Raw genomic sequence first — 22,196 nt, forward strand, 5'->3', positions numbered from 1 at the left:
TAGCACGTCTAGGTCAAGAGATACAAAAATGGAATTTCTGCTGCAGTACCAAGGTCACATACCAGGAGGCCCAAAATCGACCTTGAATTTCGGCTTCACAACACCCGCCCACATACCAAATATCATCGTAATCCATCAAGCTGTTCTTGAGTTATGCTGACTACAGTAGTCCGGAAACACAAACAGTCCGGAAACACAAACAGACAAACAAACAGACAGACACACAGACACACCCAAAACTATATCTCCATTTTTCATGGAGATAATCAAAGCAGTCGTTTGTTTGGTTTTCCCGCACTTTTTATCTGAGGTCATCGGTGATTCCCGTGTCTGTCATGAGGGGCAATTGACCTCAGATAACCTTTAGCAGACGACACTTGAAGCTGGATGGGCCTAAAGAACGGTAAATATTGCGCTAAAAATCACACGCAAATCCGGCTTGAACGAATAATCTGATCTTTATGTATCAAAGTCTGACCTCTCACATGATTCTAGTCGCGATCCGATGCTTTATATGAACTGAGAAAGCACCTTTATAAAGCCGTTGTTGCTGACTTCCGGGTTATCATGTGATGGTCATGTGTTACAGGATGTTCAACATGGCGGCTGGAACGTTAACATGGGCGAAAGTTTGGCTGTGGGCGGTACTGGTCGTAGGAACGTGTCTGGTGCTCTGTGACTGTGCAGGTAGGTGCTCAGGGTGTGCGCAAGGTGTCTAGTGTACGTCGAACGGTGCGATTTCATGGTAGTTTAAGCGTCTCAGTGTGTAAAGAACTGTTCAATGTTTTGGGGGAGGGGGGCGGGGAAGGGACAGGCTTTTTAGCGAATGCCCACAAACGCCCACTCTGGCGAAGTCCGCGCTGCACGAATCTATCTTTTTTTGCTCGGAATATGTTCAGGTTGTGCTCCCATTAATTAATCCTGAGTTTCAAATCAATCCATCGATCCGAAGTTAAATAAAGCGAACTTGAAGATTCTTACCTGGCTTTTTAGCGAATGCCCAGCAAAAAATGGCTTTTTAGCGAATGCCCACTATATCAGCCAAAATATCGGTCATCGTGACACGGGCGCTAAATCTAACACCATAAACATGTTTAACAAGTTGTCCCCTGAATGGCCGTGCTGTACACGCCTGTAAAGTCACTTTATTTTACGAAATACACGCCGCGGCCCGCGGCACGTTTACGGGGTAGAGGCCGCTGGTAACCTGTCCCAAATATGCAAATGAGCCGCCATATTGGATTTTTACGTCCGGTGCCGTGGATTCCCACGCCGTGTATTTCGTAAAATAAAGTGACTTTACAGGCGTGTACAGCACGGAAACTGAGTACACATTCAGGGGACAACTTGCTGAACATGTTTATGGTGTTAGATTTAGCGCCCGTGTCACGATGGCCGATATTTTGGCTGATATAGTGGGCATTCGCTAAAAAGCCTTTTTTGCTGGGCATTCGCTAAAAGCCAGGTAAGAATCTTCAAGTTCGCTTTATTTAACTTCGGATCGATGGATTGACTTGAAACTCAGGATTAATTAATGGGAGCACAACCTGAACATATTCCGAGCAAAAAAAATTAGATTCGTGCAGCGCGGACTTCGCCAGAGTGGGCGTTTGTGGGCATTCGCTAAAAAGCCGATGCGGGCGGGGAAGATCTGACCCTTCGGTATCAAGGAGGTTTGTATCTAACCTCCTTGTCGGTATCAAATATTTTTGACGTGTTATGAAACATCGGTGATGCTTATAATTCAGAAATCTAAAAGACCTAGACGTTTTCCGTTTTGAAATTCTTTTAAAACTTGTGCAAAATGTACCAAGGATTGGGATAACGTTATATTAATGGGTTTGATGTTAAAATGATTTGTAAATCAATACAATATATGAGTGTAATAAATTCTTGTATGATATTTGTTGCAGAATATTTCCCTTTCATTTCTTCCAATGTACTTTCCTGTTTTTTCAAAGTGGCAGATTTATGTACCCGGCAGGTTAATGTTTGTCCTTTTTGAACAGAAGACGATAGATTTCATTTTGAAAACCAACATTTCCACAGATAATATTTAATAACATTGCAATATTGGCATGTTAAATCTTCTTCAAATCTATTATCTATTATCATCAGTCCTCCCTGCTGGGTGTCCTTCTGACAATGCCCCGCGGCTCCACTTAGAGTTCCGCCCGTTTAGATTTGACTTGTTGTATTGAAATGGTTTATTCTATTTTTTCATATGCTTAACAAAAGATTTGATTGATTCTAAGATAGTAAACATTTTTGGGAACAAATAAACATTATTCGAATGTTAACAAAAAGATAACCTCCGGCTCTACATAATGGGAGGAATGATGATCACGGGTGTGTTATGGCATCATAACACATGGGCAATGGAGGCTTCTGATTGGTCTACGCCATCTAGCTATGTGATAATGGATGTTAACAATGACCTTCCAGCAGAGAGAGACTGTAAGCCGGGTCCGAAAGTGAAGAACCAGGACTGGGGCTACGTGGACGTGCGCCCGGCCGCTCACATGTTCTGGTGGCTCTACTACAAGACAGACAAACCTGCAACGTCCACGCCCACCCCGCTCATCCTCTGGCTACAGGTATTAAAGGGATGCAGGATGATTCTGCCTTTTAGAAACTTGGTCCATGGCTAATCAGACCATCTCCACTCACACTAACCTGGCCTATAAACCCCTGGCTGAGTTGACCAGGGTGTTCAAGTCAAGTCAAGTCAAGTCAAAGCCTTTATTTTACTTCGAATGCTTGTTCGGCCATAATATGGCCGCTTTTCGACAAGGTCGAAGTGGAATGAATGTTGTGTTGGGCTGAGTTGACTGCTCAAAAGCTGAGTTGGTAAAGTGCTGAATCATGAATTGTTCTGATCCCACATGTAAGAAGTCAGAGGCAGCATGCATTATCTTTTGCCAACATCAATATCCTATACGCTTGAATCGTAGCTCAAGTGCTTTTGACAATCTCTACTAGTAATACATTGTAAATGCAATTGAACTATTCCAATCATCCTAAGAAGGTGTGTTAGAAAAGTTCCTTGTAATTTTTTTCTCACCCAGTTCAGAATAAGAAGTCTACGTTGACTTCAAGACACTACTTTGACCTTGGAATGAGTCATGACTTAAGAAATTACCATCATTCTCAAGACATGTCGTTGTCTCTTAAAGGGCGGACCCGGCGGCTCTGGAACTGGGTTCGGAAACTTCCAGGAGATCGGCCCCCTTGACATCAGTCAGCAGCCCAGGAACACCACATGGGTACGTGTGGACCGCGGGGGAAGGGAATCCTTATAAAGTGTTCACTCTTGTAAAGCTGTTTTTTAGATTAATTGCATTTACCGACCGTTTGTTATTTGTAGTTTATGTGCTTTGTATTGTCTTGCGTGTGGGCCACGACACCAACAACAGCTGCCTGTGGCCCACGTGTATTGTACTGTTTACAATTTCATTAAATCACAATCACAAATCAACACACTAAGTTGTAACATTAAAAGTATGTTTTAAAAATACCAACAGGTTTTGGGTTTCCCCGTTTTGGCAAGAACTAACAAGTTAAACTACTTTTGGTTAGCCTAGTAACTGCTGGCACAATCTTTTTGCTTGCATGTTAACCGCAGCAAAAAGATAGAGGCAGCGGTCACTATGAAGGATGGTACTGTGGTTAACTAGTGGAAAGAATGAGCCAGCGGTCACTACGGAGGATGGTACTCAGGCTACTCAGTTGTAAAACTGTACTCATTCTGACCAAGACACGTCTTAATTTTCACTGAATACTTCTCCTCCCAACTGCCCAGCTGTCCGCGGCAAACCTTCTGTTTATCGATAATCCCGTTGGGACAGGTTACATGTGACCAGCTCTTGTAACACACTAAGTTATAAAATTGATACTTCTCCTTCCAACTGCCCAGCTGTCTGCGGCAAACCTTCTGTTTATCGATAACCCCGTTGGGACAGGTTACATGTGACCAGCTCTTGTAACACACTAAGTTATAAAATTGATACTTCTCCTTCCAACTGCCCAGCTGTCTGCGGCAAACCTGCTGTTTATCGATAACCCGGTGGGGACCGGTTACAGCTACGTGACCGACAGGAACGCCTACGCCACCAACGTCAGCATGGTCGCCACCGACCTGGTCACTCTGCTCAAGGACTTCTTCTCCTGCAAGACAGACCTACAGGTGAGAAGTGCAGATTGAAATACAGTCAAACCTGCCCGAGAAGACCACTCAGGGGACCGTTTTAACTTTAAAATACAGTCAAACCTGCCCAAGAAGACCACTCAGGGGACCGTTTTAACTTTAAAATACAGTCAAACCTGCCCAAGAAGACCACACAGGGGACAGTTTTAACTTTAAAATACAGTCAAACCTGCCCAAGAAGACCACTCAGGGGACCGTTAAAGTCTGACAGGTGGCCACTATAGACAGGATTTTTTAATGCTTGAGTCAATGGGAAAAATAATCAAAGCAACCAACAAAAAGTGGTCACATTGGGCAGGTGGTCCTTATTTACAGGTGGTCACTTGAACAGGTTTGACTGTATCTCATAAAGAGGCACGATAGAATGACCAGACTTTTTTTCCAACTTGTAAAGGAAAAAGATTTGCCCTGAGTTTTGGTTCATGTGTCATGTTGGAAGAAAAACTTCAGCCGAAAAATGATGTAAGTTACCGTATGTAGTAAATGTTGATCAACACTTCTCCTCTGGTACAGCAAAGTCAGATGGGCATCTCCTGTTGGAAGGGGGGCCACTGTAGGCTTTCTATCATTTGAGTTACACTTCTGGTCAGGGCTGTCTCCAGCTTTAATTTTTCTTTTTTCCCATCCCTCTCAATATTTGAGAGCCAATGTTTTGATATTCGTTGTTGAACCTGTCATCTCAAGCCTACAAAAATGTATTTTTATCATGTCATGAAGTTCCAATTTTTGGGACGGAACAAGGTGAAATTTTTTTCCGTCCCAACAAGCAAATTTCTGTTCTGGGACAGAGGGACGGTTCCTTGAGGTTACCCTGCTTCTGGTCCTTTGATAGTCATTGACAGCCATCTGGACAGCTTTATTTGCATTGGATTCTTGTCTAATGGCATGAAAGTCTATATGTCTACAGCTAGGTGGTAATATGTTGAAAGGCTAGTAGTTTTCTTCCAATGTGGTAGGGAGTTGGACTGTATTTCTGTATCCTTACATACATGTAGGTGAGTAAAGTCACCAGTTGAAGAAGGCTTAACAACTAGTAGATGGAAACTTAATGTTCTGTATGTCAATCAATTTGCTAGATGTGTTTCCCCTTTCGATCAGACATAGGTGGTCAAAACATATAGAATGACGAAAACATGACTTTGTACATATTGAAATAATCTTTCCTTTTTAGATAGATTTCATGTAGACAGTGGCTGTATAGAAAAGAGTAAATATGTAGAATAATAAGTGCAGCATACTGACAGTCACACTATCTTTTCCATCTTTCAGAAAGTTCCCTTCTACATATTCTGCGAGTCGTACGGAGGAAAGATGTCTGCAGCGTTGGCTCAGATGCTCAATAAGGTAAAGCACAGGATCTATATTATGCTATGCACTTCCTGGCCCCCCGCAAGAAGTAAGGAAAATCGATGCATTGTTCTCTCTGATATCGCTTGGTGTTTGAGTGTTTCTTAATATCATCAACTTGAAGATGATGTATGACACCTTACTTTGTCTTGGCTCGATGCATTTTGTCTTGGTTTGGTCTCACTTTGCTAACTTTAAAAGAGCCTTCTTGAAAAACATGCTTTTTTGATGGCTAACAGAGGACAATTTAAGTCATATAGAGAGTGTGTTAATTCCCTCTCAACCAGGGAAAGATTTATTGTATAATAACGCAAACTCCAGCTGTCCGGGGGTTTCTCTCCCCTACCCGTGGGTGGACAGCCGTTACAGGCGGCGGGCGGACACGGGGCTTGGCTGAAACCAGGCTAGGAAAGATTCAAGCACACAGATGTTTGTAGAACAATGTGTATTCATGAATGATCCTCTGCACCAGAATGGAAAACTATGTCTCATGGGAGCGGCCCTGCGCATGTGCGGGTTAAGAAGGTGTGAAATCTACTAGATCAACAGTGAATAAAAGAAAAGATGTGTCTGTAGACTTGAAACGAAGAAGCGAGTAAAAACAAGTGATCCTGGCCCCCGGGATTCGAACCCACGCTGAAACCGGGCAGCCAGATCACAGGTACGCACGCCTTAACCACTAGGCTAAAAGATCGCGACCATTTAAAAGGACTTCATTCATTATCATAAAAGAAACTGAAGAAACTTTATTTGATATTGTTGCTGCAGGCTGTGAAACAGGGGGAGGTGAAGTGTAACCTGAAGGGCGTGGCTCTCGGAGACTCCTGGATATCAGCCATGGGTGAGTACCATGGGCAGTCAGCTACGGTTACTGCTGTTGGACAGTCATCTACGGTTACTGCTGTTGGACAGTCATCTACGGTTACTGCTGTTGGGCAGTCATCTACGGTTACTGCTGTTTGGCAGTCATCTACGGTTACTGCTGTTGGGCAGTCATCTACAGTTACTGCTGTTGGGCAGTCATCTACAGTTACTGCTGTTGGGCAGTCATCTACAGTTACTGCTGTTGGGCAGTCAGCTACGGTTACTGCTGTTGGACAGTCAGCTACGGTTACTGCTGTTGGACAGTCAGCTACGGTTACTGCTGTTGGGCAGTCAGCTACGGTTACTGCTGTTGGACAGTCATCTACCGTTACTGCTGTTGGACAGACTATGTTCATGCAAGTTCACTTATTATAAGTATTCAACAAGACTTTGTAATAGGCTGATCCCATAGCCCCTGACCCACCTCAGTCAAAACATAGAAGTACAGAATGAAAATGAAACTAGAAATGAAAACATTTGATGGACTTGTAGCAACTCTCTCATTGGTCGAACTGCTAATTATGATGGACAGTCAGGATCGGTCTACACACTCTCGGTGTATTAAGAAACTGTAGACTTTTCAAAACAAAAACCAGTATTCATAGTGTCTGTATTACACTTCAAATCTGTAGAACTGATATGCTTGTAGATCTAGACAAAATAATTTTGTTGTTATGACAATATGCACTGTTGTTTTATCCTATCTGGGGCTAATAGAAATGAATTTTGATGATCAATTTTGAGAAAAAACAAATCAAACTGGCATGTTATAAAGTAACCTGTTTGATTACCATGACTGTTAAGACCAGTGTGGTTGTTTGCAGACTATGTGAACACTTGGGGACCTTACCTGAAAGCAACAGTGAGTACTTTATATATATTTACTTTGTTATTAAAACTGGAAGAAGAGTTCCCTTTAATGACACTGTCAATGTCCCTTGTAGACCGTTGTACGGTTTTGACTGTCGTAGGATTTTCAAGCAGGCTAGAACTGAACCAACTGCCAACAAAGATCTAAATTCTAAGACAGCCCTCTCCGTAACAAGACTGCGGAGTTTTGTAAGACACTTGCATGACTATCCCAAGAATGCCTTCACTGTGCAATAATAGGACAATTGAACGGCGAATGTGACCTGGCACTGAGCTTAAGAGCTGGGTCGAGACACATGTCTATTACAATCCCTACTATACTTAGTCTATAGTAATTGGCTGGTTCACTGGTAGTATGGTGCATAACTCTGCCTATCTTGCAATTGCATGCTTAGAAAAGGTTTCAGACCCGGTCCTCTGTTAGCCTGAGTTTTGTTAAGGCTCTACCATCACCAAACAAGAACCCGGCTGGTTGGTGAAGGAACAGCCTGGAACCAACCAGGATGACACTCAGCAGGCTAGTCCTCTGTTTGTTATACAAAATTCACAGTAGTGCACTTAACACAAATTTGGGAGGATACCTTTCTGAGAGCCTTTAAACTTTCTAGACTGGATTAAGACACATTTCCATTGATTCTGAAGTTCCTTCTGGACTTTGCAGGGTTGCAGTTAGTGTGTAACACTGTCGACCTTGCATGCTAGTTTAGAGGGTTTCAATATAATCCTTTATGCTAGTCCACTGTTTGTAATACTATAAATTCTGTAGTTCACAAAAACTTGGAGAATACCTGTCTCCAAGCCAAAACTGGAATTTGAGACACGTTTCTGTTGTAGTCCCACCTAGACGCTACAATTCCATGTTAAACTTTGCTGTCATGACCATTTGGAAGATACATGTAGTACCTTTTCATGAGCTTAATCTGGATTAAGATTCAGATGCACTGCCCCTTTCCCATGCAGTCCCTGTTGGTTACAACTAGTGGGAGAGTTGATCTATGTCACTTAAAGGCTTAAACTGGATTGACCAACTTAAAACCCATTTTAGTTGCCGTCCCTGCTGAGTTGCATGACAAATTGTAGAGAAAGAGCCTTTTCATCATACTATCAAGAACAACTACTGTATGCATTTAAGTTTGTGTGGTTTTTATTTTGCGATAGGGAGAAAATGGAGTGTTCGTGGTGGTTTTTAAGTTCGCATTTGAAACAATAGTAGCGCTACAGTCATAGGTGGGCAAAAAGCGCAGACCACCGGGACACGCCTTACCAACATGATGAAACTCTTCATGATCACAAATCTATGGATTGTGGTACTGTTGATGCAGAAATGTTTGTGATGGTCTTATGTTTGCGGTTTTCGCAGTGAACTCTTAACCACGAACTTATATTAGAACCATTGGGAAAAGCCGTTCCATTGTGTGACTGTAGTGCTACTATCATTTCAAATGCGAACTCAAAACCACCGCTAACACTTCATTTTCTCCCCATAGCAAAATTAAATCCCCGCGAACATTTCTGCATTTTACAGTATTATTTCCCATTTCCTGTGTAGTCCCTGCTGGACCACGTCGGCCTCCAGGCGGTGCAGAAGTCGGCGGGGATGACGCAGGCGGCGGTGGACCAAGGTCGCTGGAAGAACGCCACGGAACTATGGAGCAGGACGGAAGACGTCTTGGAGGAGGTCAGAGACGTTCAGTTTATCACGGCCACTTTCTTATCCATTAGTATAAAGGGTACAGGTAGTTCCATAGCCTTTTTGAGGCCGTAGGAGTACCCAGACATGTCCGGACATGCACCCAGACGTTGTGCCCTTGGGAAAGGCACTTAACACACATTTCCCATGTCCTAAGCCCAGCAGTAGGGTTTGGGTTGGCGTTAGGAAGGGCATCCAGCCGTAAAAGCTCTTGCTACAAAAAAGGACTTGCACTTGATGAGGAGTTCTGGGGCTTCCCCATCAATGTGCAAGCACGTCTAACCCCCAGATGATGGGGAACAAAAGACTTAAATTGGATAGAGAGAGAGAGAGAGAGAGGGGCAGTGGGTTGTTATCCACTGTGTCTAGGACACGGTGTTGGAAGGTGGAGCCCATCCCTTTCCTCCCATCGCCTTTTACAGTTTTACATTCTTTACAGTTCAGCAATGGAGTGAGCTTCTACAACATTCTTGGGGACAAGGTCAAGTTCGAAGTATCAGGCAGCAAGACACCAAACTTAGGAAACCCAGCCATAGGTGAGGGCCTTTCTTTTTAATATGCGCCAAAAATAGTTACTCAAGCAACTGGATAAAATTTTGAAACAGTCAGACGTTTCAGACAGCATCAACTGTCTTTCGTCAGTGATTGACTTTCTTTTTATGGTTTCTGAATATCCATTATGTTAATTACATTTCTTGTGTTTTTCCATAACATTGTGTTGGTAGCTTATTTTATCTTGACCGTTTGCTTAGTAGTTCTCTTCTATGTTTCTAGTTCTAGTACCTGTAGGTTACTTGATATTCAGGATAACTTGGAAGATTTCCTATGAAATAGAATTATATAACACTGGTCAGTTGTGCTTTAAGCTTGTACCTGCAAAGTAAAAATCTCCTACATTTTTCAAATCATCCCTAAAACCATTATATATTCTGACAAGAATGAATTATACATTATGACTGGAATTCACTTTATCTCCCCAGTAGCAAAATTTAACTTCACGGTGGCAGCAAGTGATTTACAGGACAGATGTGTGAAGGAATCATAAATCAGGGATCTCCCTAGAAATATAGAGTAGGATGGGGGGATGGTGCCAAGCACAGGATAAGTGCTGCGAGGGGGGAGGTCTGGAGGGGGCGCACACCTCTCAGAAGGACAACGGTTGCTGCATTTTGCCTTTTTCAGACATAATGGAAGTCATTTCCTGCAACTTCAGCTTTACATCTGAAATTTCCAGTTTTTAGCAAAATTACAGGCTTTGCTGGGTAAAATTTGGAAAAATACCCTTAGTAACTTTTAAAATCAACAGGATGGAGCTGGGATTAGAACAGGATGGAGGAGCGCCACTGTTCCATTCTTTAGGGAGATCCCTGATGAATAATTACAACAGGTTTTTCATGGTGATGATAAGTTCACGGCACAGAGGTGACCGTGAAAACAGTGAACATAAAGTTACAGTGAAAGAAACAAGAATTACTATGATCATAATGATTATAATCTTGCTCCTTTCCAGAGAAGTTATATAGGAGACATGTCTCCCCCTTACACGCCCCCAGTCTGGCTGAACTGATGAACGGACCGATCAAGAAGTACCTGGGGGTGATACCTGAGGATGTCACATGGGGAGGTATGTGTAGGTCGCTGTACATGTGTGTTGGGCTTATTTCTGTAATATCTGTTTATAATCGTCGTCGTCGTCATCCGTCGTGCTCGCTTGGAGTCATCTCATGACCAGTTGTCGCCATAACACTCGATCTGTCGTCCATCGCTGCAGGCTGTTGGTGTACTTGTAGGTCTAAACCGCTGTCGGCTTCCAGTTGTACACTCAGTTTAATATATGTCATGCTCAGTGACCTGCAGTGGACCCTTCTCTCTGAAAGGAGGAGGAACGCCCGCCTCACCTTTTTCTATAAGTTAGTCAATAACTACATCAATATTAACACAGATAGTCTACTGAAACCAGCTCAGGGGCGCACCCGGGGGAGCCACACGCTCAAATTTCAACCACATAACGCCCGGACAGACTCTTAAAAACATTCATTCTTCCCCCGCACCATCCCCAAATGGAACTTACGGCTCCCACCCTTGAGTCATACCGCGCCAGGCTGGAGGCCTGCCCGCCTTAGCCTGGGACCTCCCCCCCCCTGCTTTGCCCCTCGCGGGGTTATCTGGGGGTAAAACAAGTTGAAGTATGTGTGGCCCAAACTGAGCATCTTTTGTGATATTTTTATATTTTCCCTTCACAGCTCAGTCAGGGGAGGTATTTGCCATGATGGCAGGAGACTTCATGAAGCCGGTTATCGACATCGGTAAGATCATCAAATACTTAAAAGCTGGCAAATAATTATATAGACTTTCTCTTTCAATAGCGTACGTAGTCCAGTGGTTAGCCATCTTGCCTCTGGAACTAGAAGCCCCGGGTTTGATCCCGGCTGTGTCGCTCACCCGACATGCAGTCACTACTGGAAAGGGTCGTTAAGTCCTTAGGACGGGACGTTAAGCCGTGGTCCACTGTACATTGTGCTTGTCGAAAAGAGCTAGGGGAATTTCCCCGGTACGATGAACCTGTAAATACTGTACATAGTGTATGTCTCCTCTGTCACGACCAGTGGAAGATTAGATCTTCTGTTCATTGAGTTCATTTGAGCTAAACTCGTTCGAAGATCACTTTCACTTTCTCTTTGATGAAAATGTTACAAAATGATGTGGGTATACTTGTCTAATGATTGTCCCCGTTCAAGGTGCACTTTTTACTTTGTAGCTGGTTGATAAAGTATCTTGAAAACTAGAATAAAACATGCATGTTACAGTAAGAAGGGAAATGTTTTAGTGATACTGTTTTTGTGTTCTCATTTTTTGCACTGCCAACTTAAAACCACTGCGAAAATTTTTGTTCTGTCTTCTACCCAACTACCGCCTAGTTTTAACTGTGAACGTAAAACCACTGTGAACACTCCATCTTCTTCCTAACGCAAAATCAAATTCTAGCAAACATTCCCCCTTTTTCAGTATCTAGGCCACACCAATTTAATTTCTTGGTTAACGGGATTTAAAAAAAAAATGCTGGATTGGAAAGTCAACATGAAAACAGAATCTCAGAGGAAAGTCTGTACTTTGGTGCACACAGTTTCAGGGAGTGAACAGGGTCAAGTTTTCACCCCAGCCTTCTGCTTTAATGATGTCCTTGTGCTAAAAAAAAAAAAATCTGTTAACCAAACCAAGAAATTAAATTGGTGTGGCCTTAGTTCCCTTTGATAATCTGTGGGTCAGCCATTACCGGCGAGAGCTGCCTTGGCTGGCCTGGATGCCAGACCCCCAATCTTTGAAACATCAATCGACAGATATTTTAGAGAATGGCGGTCTGGTGTCCGAGCTAGCCTTGGCTGACCCAGTGTCATGAATTACTTCATTCTCAATAAATACAAATCTGTTTCCCTTCAGTGGATGACTTGATCCAGAACACAGATCTGTCTGTGGTGGTGTACAACGGGCAGCTCGACCTCATCTGCAACACGATTGGTGAGCTCAATAGGCAGTAGTAGTGGGCAACCTCAAGCCAACCGTACACACTCACACCACATTTTCAGAAAAGAGGCTATAGCCGCGTATAGTTCCCGTTTAGAACTTTATTCGAGCCCACACCGACATGTTTCGCCTGTGTGAGGCTTTCTCAAGGATCAAAGCTCGAATGAGCACAGCACAGTGTGTTCTGGCTTTTATAGGCCAGGTGCAAAACGCCCTAGGTGGCTTAATTGGTGAGCTCAGGCAGAACATTTAGTGATTCATTCATTTCAGAATCTGTTCTTTTACCTGAGGGTGACTGAGCAATGGTTTTCAGAGAGGCCCTGGGTACACATATACAAAAATACAGCAATCATTGTTCCCTATGCCAGAACTAAGAGACTGCAGTAATCCTTCCTGCATTGCGCCATAAGACTGTACAATACCTTACCTTCCGGGTCCTGAACATTCAGTTTTCCACTTGACTTGACTTGAAGTAATGTTGTGAATTTTTTAACAGCTTTGTATTTGTCTTTGTGCATTGGTGATGATTTTAATGAAGACTGTAACAAATGGTACTCAATTCAGAGGGAACGCAGCTGTGTTCTCTCTGCCTATGTACATTTTTGATGAAAAAATGTGTAATAATAATTTAAAAAATAGTAGTATTTACATGAATGAATGAATGGTTTATTTGGCATGTAAAACTTTGCGGCCCTGTGGCTGAAGTATGCTTTATTCACATCACTAATCAATTTCACACAAAACGGCCAAGGAGCTGAAAGAAGCAAAAATGTGGGCACAATCATCTTAACGGACAGTTCACTAACTTAGTGTGTATATCTTCTTGCAGTGGGCCTTCTGGCATGGCCTTCAGGTTTATTGTTACATGTTGTATAATGGTAAAAACTTTTGTTGAAATCCCCAGGAACGGAGGCCTGGGTGCACAGGCTGAAGTGGCCGGGTCTCGCACAGTTCGACACCAAGAAGTGGAAGCCGATTACTTCCAAGGGGAAGACAGTCGGTTTCGTCAAAACTGAGGACAACTTTTCTTTCTACTGGATCTTGGATGCTGGGCATATGGTAAGCTCATTCTTTCTGTCTTAAGATGACATAATCATGAAATATCCTTGGCTGTTTAGCATGGATTTCAATAGAATTTAGTCTGTTGAGTTTCTGCTGGTCTATTGGAGGCAAATCACCTCTCACTACAATATATTGTGGCCTTTATAAATTGTATCACTTTGAACATTTAGCTCATCCCTTGAGTGCTGACACTAGGGAAATGTTTGACTTTTTTTGACAACATCCTTTCCAAAATAGTCTTTTCTTAGATGAAATAACAACTTGGTAAACTGAGAAATGGAGATATCACTGACTGAGTGTATACCACGCTTTGGATGACACGTGTGGATGATATTTTATGTCATGCCTGGGCCTGATACGGGTGTTCCGGACCGTGTGATAACTATCCGGATCACATAGGGTTCGGAAGTGTTATCACACAGGCTTCCATAGAATATATCGAACGCATTTCGAGCGCGCCGGTTGTGCGGCCGTCGGAAATTCGATTACCGGATTCGGAGATTGGAATCAATGTTGCTACAGTTTCTTGTTCGAGGACACAAAACTCCCTCAACTTCTGGCGCATTCCGCATTGAAATGTATGTTTTCTCGGGTGGGTATGACCAAGGTATGACATAAATGAAATACAACACGTTGTATTCCGCATCACCCTCGGTCCCAGCCCTCCCGCGGGTCGGATCCGACCCGCGGTCGGGCTGGTACCTCGGGTGATACGGAATACCCCGTGTTGTATTCTATATGTATGTTATTTTGACCCGTTCACCACCTACATGTAGATCACACAACACACTAAAGCCATCGCAAAAACGGAACTTGTAGTGATTCAGCTTCGACATCGTCACACATTTGTGTTTTTCCTTCTTCTGTAGGTCCCAGCAGATGCGGGGGAGACGGCGCTCAGGATGGTTACCATGGTGATGGGGAGTCAACGATGAAGACAATGCTTTTGTTGTTGTTGTAGACTTGCAGCATCATGTTGTTCAAGAGGAGCTGAACTTACATTGTCCACGTACAGTCAAAGCTGTACCAGTCCTGTAGCCCCTACCAGGCCCCGCGGGATGGCTGGAAAAATAGTAGAAATTGGCCTAATAGAGTGAATAGTATGCCATTGGGGAGTTGGCTACGGAGAGAGGGTCTAATATGCCAACCTAGAGCGGCAAACTGTACCCCTACAGCAGACTAACTCCTCTTGCATGTTTTTCTGTCTGTTTGGCCAGTTTCTACTCTTTCCAGCCGCCTCTGGAGCCTGGTAGAGGCTATCAGTCCTGTATATTTAAGTGGATGCCTCTACATATTATGGACCACCTGCCCATTGATATACTGTTATTCACTTTATCTTCAATGGACAGTGCAAAAAGTTATAGATTACAAATGAGTTAGTACCTTATTTTCAAGTGTTATCAAGTACATGTACATGTACACAATTGTACTTAAAAAATATAACAAGTGTATATTACATGATTGTATTTGTTTATTTGTAAATGGATGTTGATCAACTTTGAAAGATCAATGAATCTGTGCTCTGGCCTTTTTGTATATTGTGTCCTCTGTGATTCTACATTATTTTGCTTAATTCGATGAAAAGAGAATAGAACATCCTGGTGAGAGATGTCTGCAGCCGCCATGGATCGTCAGTTGCTGCCTGCCGATGGTTGATTGATTTCAACGAGGATCATATAGTTTCTAAATTCAGTATATTAGATTCAACAAATCTGCATCTTTGACATTTGCGTGATATCTGTTCTTATGGATTGATCAATAAAATATAAATTGTACACCATTTGTTATATGTCTCTGGTATTGGCATGCATGCTACACCAACTCTATTTTACGAACGACATTGTCAGCAGACCCAGAAGCTATCGCAAGCACAGATAAAAGGTTGGCTCACTTTTTCATCCGTTTCACAACGTGATCGTCTTTACCAGCAGTCACACTGCTATATCCATCTACTAAAAGGAATTAGATATCATTTTAGGGTGGACGAGGGACCAATAAAAATCAATGTTTGCTTAGATGTCATCTATAAAATCAAACCTTGTGGGCATAGTCTGGTGTCCATACGTGACATTGCAGCAGATTAGGGGGCCATGGGAACTAGTATTAGAGTTACTGTTACTGTAAATGCATTTAAGTTTGTGTGGTTCTAATTTCGTGGTAGGGAGAAACTGGGGTGTTCACGGTGGTTTTAAGTTCGTGTTTGAGATAAAAGTAGAAAAGGGGATAGGAGGGAAAAACTTTCTTGGTGGTTTTAAGTTTGCAGCGAAGAGCTAAAAACGCGAACATAAAACCACCGCAAACATTTCTATATTTACAGTATATTCCAGAGATCCAAGATTCTCTGGTACCACTGTTCCAGAAGTCTGCCTGCTACATTTCTCTGCTCCAGTTATCACAGCCCTATTTGCTCTATTTATCGTGGGGTCGTAACGGCAGGGTTTTCGGCCTGGGTTTGAATCCCCTGATGCCACCGATCATGTGCCCTTGGGGAAAAAGGCACTTAACACGACTTTCCTCACTCCACCCAAGTGTAAAAACGGGTCTATTATGTGTGTGGGTCACAACACCTAAGCAATAGCTGCCTGTGCCCACGTGTATTGCACTGTAAGCTGCAATTCTAATAAAATCAAAAACGAATCCTAAAGCTGTCATACGTGCATACATACACTCAGGTACTTAAGAGTCTTCACATTTTATCGTTCTCATAGTAAAATAGTTCATCCCCATCAAGACTTTGTTCCTCACATAAAGAGCTGAAAGGTTTAATTACAAGCTGAGACTTTCATAGTCGTTGCGTTTCATGAGGCAATAACAAAGCCTGGAACCATACATGTACTTCTGAAGCTTCAAACCTAAAAGTTTGATATCCATGACCTTATTTGTCATGCCAAGGACAATGAAACTGTTATGATTTTGGCAGGACATTTTCAAAAACAGACACTGCATCAAAATGAAATTTGAACATTTTCATTAAGTTGAGTACTAGTAACTAGAGTTCTGCAAAGTTTTTATGCAAGGGGGACTGAATTTCTTTATTATAGGTTCAAACTTTTATATAGTTCCATATCGATTACCTTATAAAGATTTCATCATAGCAATGACAATGAAAATTTTTATCCTTTTGGCAGGACATTTTTAATCACATGCACGCGTCAAAACATTTTTACTCAATTGAGCAACTGGAGTTTTTATGCAAAGGTGACCTGCCATTATATGTTAAGCACTGAATTTCTTTATCTATTATAGGTTCAAACTTTTATCGTTTCATATTCATGACAATGAAAATTTTATCATTTAGGCAGGACATTTTTAATCACAGGCACCTCAGAGTTGTGATTTTACCCCTTTGACCTTTAAAGTAACTCAAGAGTTTGGCAAAGTTTCTACTCTCCAAGCAGTATGTATTGTCTTGTTGCAATTTTTTTAATGAAGAATAAAGAGGAATGGGTTTGGCTGGTTTTTGACGTGTTTTAGGCGTTTTTGTCAGGCTTTCTATTTTGTCCTGTTTTCTTTATGTCGCCAACCCACACCTGGAACAAAATATAAAGTCCGAAAAAACGCCTAAAAACATGTCAAAAATTCCTCTGCTTGGAGAGTACAAAGTTTCGCATTTTATTTTAACTCAAGGCTGGCTTCATTTTGGTGAAGGTTAGACATCCAGGTAGTAAGATACGCCAAAAATAGTTACTCAAGCAACAGGATAAAATTTCGAAACATATCTATTCAGAGTTTTGGTATAAATACTAGTTCTACCATAGTCTTCTTTAGACACTGACGAAAGATAGCGGATGCTGTCTGAAACGTCTGTTTCAAAATTTTATCCAGTTGCTTGAGTAACTATTTTTGGCGCATTTGCATCATCATACAAAAACAAGACAGCCACAAAGACATTTGATACCCATGTCTGAGAAAACTTTAATTCTACTTCTGTGTGTCAAATAGTGGCTCTTTACTGACTTCAGACAGAGTATATGCATACAGGAAGCCTGGGTACAAACCTAGTTAGTTTAGGTCCATTTCAGTAGCGTCGTGATGATCTCAGTAGACATTAACTACGATGGTAGCTTGAAAGTTCATCCGTGTTCTTGGTGGAAATTATTCTGAAAAGTTTCCAACACAAAAATTGGACTTACCCAAATTACTCACAAAGAAGAGACGGGGGGCGCCACAGACTTTCTGCAACTTATGATCCACTGCTCTTCAAGTCACGCTACTTATCTGCATAACGTGACGTCATCTCGGCGGTGGAGTGCTCATTCATTGACTAAGACTGGTGTTGTACAGTCAAAAATTTGGGTAAGTCCAATTTTTGCGTTGGAAACTTGTTTCAGAATAACTAGTATGGTATCCAGATTATGGTATGCATGGTCTGGTCAGCATGGATAGCCTATTCATATGATAGGACATACAACATGTACATAATCTTCAAGGGCTTTCGCCAGCTCTACATTTGATTGAATCCCACATGTCTACAATGGGAAAATCTTACATTCATTAGAATGACAAGGCTCTGAGCAGATTTAACTGTGGCAAAGACCGTATCCAACTGGCAAAAGGAGTTTTCACAGCTGTAATGAAAACTTCTTTTCCCAGTTGGATGCGGTCTTTGCCACCGTTAAATCTGCTTGGAGAGTAGGTCTTCTTGGTGAGTGCACACAGCTACATCTTCTTCCTGTTCCTTGGAGAGATGCTGAGAGAAAATTAAGCAATTTCCTGCCCTGAACAGTATACCTGCAGTTCTGTTTGTTATTGGTAACTATTAAAGCTGTATGTAGTATTGACCTGGATAAAACACACACGTGTAAGGCATCCATTGCGAACAGAACCCCACATGTTGAGTTACATACAATATTATGTGCATGTGTATGACATCTGATGACATCTTTCTCTGGAAGGTGAAATCCTTGTAAAATTTCCCCTACCTTTGTTTTCCTACCTTTAGCTTAACTGCAACTTCTCTTACAAGTAGTCCCTCAGAGAGACCTTGAAAAATAAAGCATTTCTTCCCACCCTCAAACCATTCAAAGGTCCCATAATTTCCTTAATCTTCCTGTGTTTACAACTAAAAAAAACATTCACAAACTTAGGTTTTTGTCCAACTTTTCCAAAAATGTAATTCTTCCCACACCACTTTCTACAAAGGTTCAGAAGTTCATAACTAGTACCTTTATCTTTGTGTATCTAAAGCTTGGGAAAACTTCCATTTGCAAACAGTGGAAGATTTTCGCCGAACCCCAAGGGTTGGGGACTCTGAGGTCCAACAGCACAGAGAGCGCTGTGAAAATTCCACCCTTGATTTTGAATTAACATGTATGTGCATGTGTATGACATTTTTCTTGAACGTGACGTCCCCTACCTTTATTTTCCTACCTTTAGTTTAAGACAGATGCCGCTGCAACTTCTCTGTTCCTCAGAGAGACCTTGAAAAATAAAGCATTTTTCTCCCCGGCCGCACAGCATACAAACGTCCCACAATTTCCTTAAACTTCCTGTATCTTTAACTTAAAAAAATATTCGCAAAGGTTTTTGTCAAACTTGTCTAAAAATGTAACTCTTCCTACACAAATCTTGTATGTTAGCTAATGGACTTAAGAAAGTGTCCATTTATCCACACCACTTTCTGCAAAGTTACAACTGTTACAGTAAATTACTGTGTCCCTTGCCATTATCTTGGATGGTGTAGTTATACAACTTGAAAAAAAATAACAAATTAAGGCATCCATTGCAAACAGTGGAAGATTTTCGCCGAACCCCAAGGGTTGGGGACTCTGAGGTCCAACAGCACAGAGAGTGCTGTGAAAATTCCACCCTTCATAAACAGCAACGTAGCAAGGAAAGAAGCACTTGCCTTGTTGCTAGGGTGTCAACCCTACCCTAGTAACCGTAACCATGGTAACAATCCGCAGCAGCAGAGCTGTGTGGAGGGGGGAACAAAAACCAAAACTATTTAGAACCAAGTCCTTCTGGATTGGGGAAGGGAAATTTCTTTCTAAGTTGTACAATGTATTTGCAACTCCTAAAAAGCTGGGGTTTTTATTCATGTTCAGCGTGAAAACAAATCGTGGTCACCAAGTATTTTCAACTTTTAATTATTAAGAGTAGGTGCTTGAGGTGAACAAAAGTATGCCTTGTCTTTCCTGCTATCTTACAGCATTGTGCCATCTGTACAGTTGTTTTGACCATACATTCAACTGCTAGTAAGAGCATTATGAAACTTCCTGGTCAGTTGGAGGTACCTCACGTTTTCCTTTAAAATCAAAGTCCATGAAGCGATCTCCCTACCTTTGTTTTCCTACCTTGAGGTTTCACACAGACGTTCCAGGATCAGACTTTGAACACCTCTTACAAAGTTCTGATACATCTGTGCTATCAAATCCCCCAAAAGGGAGCACTTGCCTTATCGTAGGGGTGTCAAATTGTCGGTATAACCCTTTATTAACATACAGAAAATCATTGGTTGCAAACAGTGGAAGATTTTCGCCGAACCCCAAGGGTTGGGGACTCTAAGGTCCAACAGCATAGAGAGCGCTGTGAAAATTCCACCCTTCATAAACAGCAACGTAGCAAGGAAAGAGGCACTTGCCTTGTTGCTAGGGTGTCAACCCTACCCTAGTAACCGTAACCATGGTAACATTCCGCAGCAGCAGAGCTGTGTGGAGGGGGGGAACAAAAACCAAAACTATTTAGGATTGGGGCCTACCATGTACAATGGGGGAAATGTCTATCATTGGTTTCAACCTGTCTAATTTTTTTGTCATAGCAAGGAATGCACTTGAGAGCTGCTCTTGATGTCCTCTATTGGGATATGGTATCTTTCAACTTGTGTTCACAACCATTCCGATGGCTAGTTTTCTATGAACATTTCTTCGCAGAAAATGGTCATCACCGTGAACTTCAACAAGGTTTGATGCAGTAGTGAGAGCGGGGACAAGTACATGTATGTATTATCTGACAGTGTGTATATATACTGCTATTTTGATCAGAATTATGTGTGCCACTTAAAATAATATAGCAGCTGTTTTCATTCTTTCAAGACTTTGACACCAAGTTATATGTGTACTTTACATCTCATAATAGTTCTCTTGAAGGTGACATCCTTGAAACATTTTCCCTACCTTTGTATTCCTACCTTTAACAGATGCCACTGCAATTTCTGTCCCTCAGTGACCTTGAAAAATAAAGCATGTCTTCCCAACGAAACATCATTCAAACTTCTCCAGAATCCCTTGATCTAGCTACGACTTCAGAAAACAAACATTGTCCTTAAAACTATATTTTTTTTCAACCATCAAAAATTCCAAGTCAAGTTGACCTTTTTGCAGCTAGAGCTTGCATGAATATACAGTACAGCATTGGTTGCAAACAGTGGAAGATTTTCGCCGAACCCCAAGGGTTGGGGACTCTGAGGTCCAACAGCACAGAGAGCGCTGTGAAAATTCCACCCTTCATATACAGCAACGTAGCAAGGAAAGAGGCACTTGCCTTGTTGCTAGGGTGTCAACCCTACCCTAGTAACCGTAACCATGGTAACATTCCGCAGCAGCAGAGCTGTGTGGAGGGGGGAACAAAAACCAAAACTATTTAGAACCAATAAGGGAGGGATAGTGGATAAGACTTTTCATATTTGCAACTCCTAACAAGTTGTTTTTGGCATCTTCGGGTGTAAAAAGAAATTGTTGTCACCTTGTAGTTTAAAAAGTTTAATGAGTGTAGGTGTTTGAGGTAACGAAAGTATGTGTTGTCTTTCTTGCCATCTTACGGAAGTTCAAATTCAGCTAGAACATTATGAAACTCACAATTAGTTAAGTTCTGTGGGAAGTACGAAGAATTTTTCTTAGAAATGAAAGTTCTTGAAGCGTTCTCCCTACCTTTGTTTCCTACCTTGAATTTAACACAGGTGTCCCTCGAGTAGCAATTCTTCCACAGTGGAAACATTTGTGAAATCAGGGAGCACTTGCCTTATACCAGGGGTGTCAACATAACCATTTCATACACTAGGCATTTCTCTAACCCCACACCCTATTGATCTACATGTACATGTGTCCTGAAACATTCAGTGTCAAACAAAAGCAGTGAAAAAAAAATAAAATTTAGGGCATCCATTGCAAACAGTGGAAGATTTTCGCCAAACCCCAAGGGTTGGGGACTCTGAGGTCCAACAGCACAGAGAGCGCTGTGAAAATTCCACCCTTCATAAACAGCAACGTAGCAAGGAAAGAGGCACTTGCCTTGTTGCTAGGGCGATGAATCTTTCCACAGGGCTTGAAGACAGGTTTATTTCTTCATATTTCAATGATAACTGAATTTACACTGCACGGATCATTTCTTTACAATTTTCTTCTTCTAAGTTAGAATTTTGCTGTAACAATGGTGTATAACAGCATTCATTGCTCCAAGCCTTGTGAATCTGAGGAAATCAAGGTATTGACCAGTAGGTTCTTCTTTCACCTTCCATATTGTTAAAAGATACAGCTGTAAGGGGCAACTTTACTCACTGCTCTACATTAACCATGTAGTTCCTAATACACAACTAATAGAAACCCCAACGGTAGGAGAGAACAATGCACAACAACCAACTTGGGAGACAAGTTTTTCGCACCAACCTCACAAGAAGAAACGTACCTTCCAGTAATC

The 22,196-nt window shown here is 42.0% G+C and overlaps 1 protein-coding gene across 2 annotated transcripts; it reads left to right on the forward strand.

Annotated features, from left to right (window-relative positions):
- The first annotated feature begins 384 nt into the window (after positions 1-384).
- Positions 385-15,342, forward strand: LOC136440053 (retinoid-inducible serine carboxypeptidase-like). 2 transcript variants are annotated; one of them, XM_066435821.1, is made up of 15 exons: positions 385-403; positions 590-687; positions 2,446-2,597; positions 3,177-3,266; positions 4,031-4,186; positions 5,477-5,551; positions 6,323-6,395; positions 7,243-7,280; positions 8,838-8,966; positions 9,418-9,514; positions 10,489-10,602; positions 11,222-11,284; positions 12,417-12,494; positions 13,405-13,559; positions 14,432-15,342. In XM_066435821.1, exons 2-15 carry the CDS (start codon positions 591-593, stop codon positions 14,495-14,497), a joined length of 1,383 nt encoding a protein of 460 aa, XP_066291918.1. In that variant the 5' UTR covers positions 385-403; position 590; the 3' UTR covers positions 14,498-15,342. The 2 variants fall into 2 exon arrangements, with proteins under 2 accessions (XP_066291918.1, XP_066291919.1); XM_066435822.1 differs by lacking the exon at positions 385-403 and having other exon boundaries at positions 2,449-2,597.
- The last annotated feature ends 6,854 nt before the right edge of the window (positions 15,343-22,196 follow it).

This window comes from Branchiostoma lanceolatum, chromosome 8, assembly GCF_035083965.1.
Source record: "Branchiostoma lanceolatum isolate klBraLanc5 chromosome 8, klBraLanc5.hap2, whole genome shotgun sequence".
NCBI lineage: Eukaryota > Metazoa > Chordata > Leptocardii > Amphioxiformes > Branchiostomatidae > Branchiostoma > Branchiostoma lanceolatum.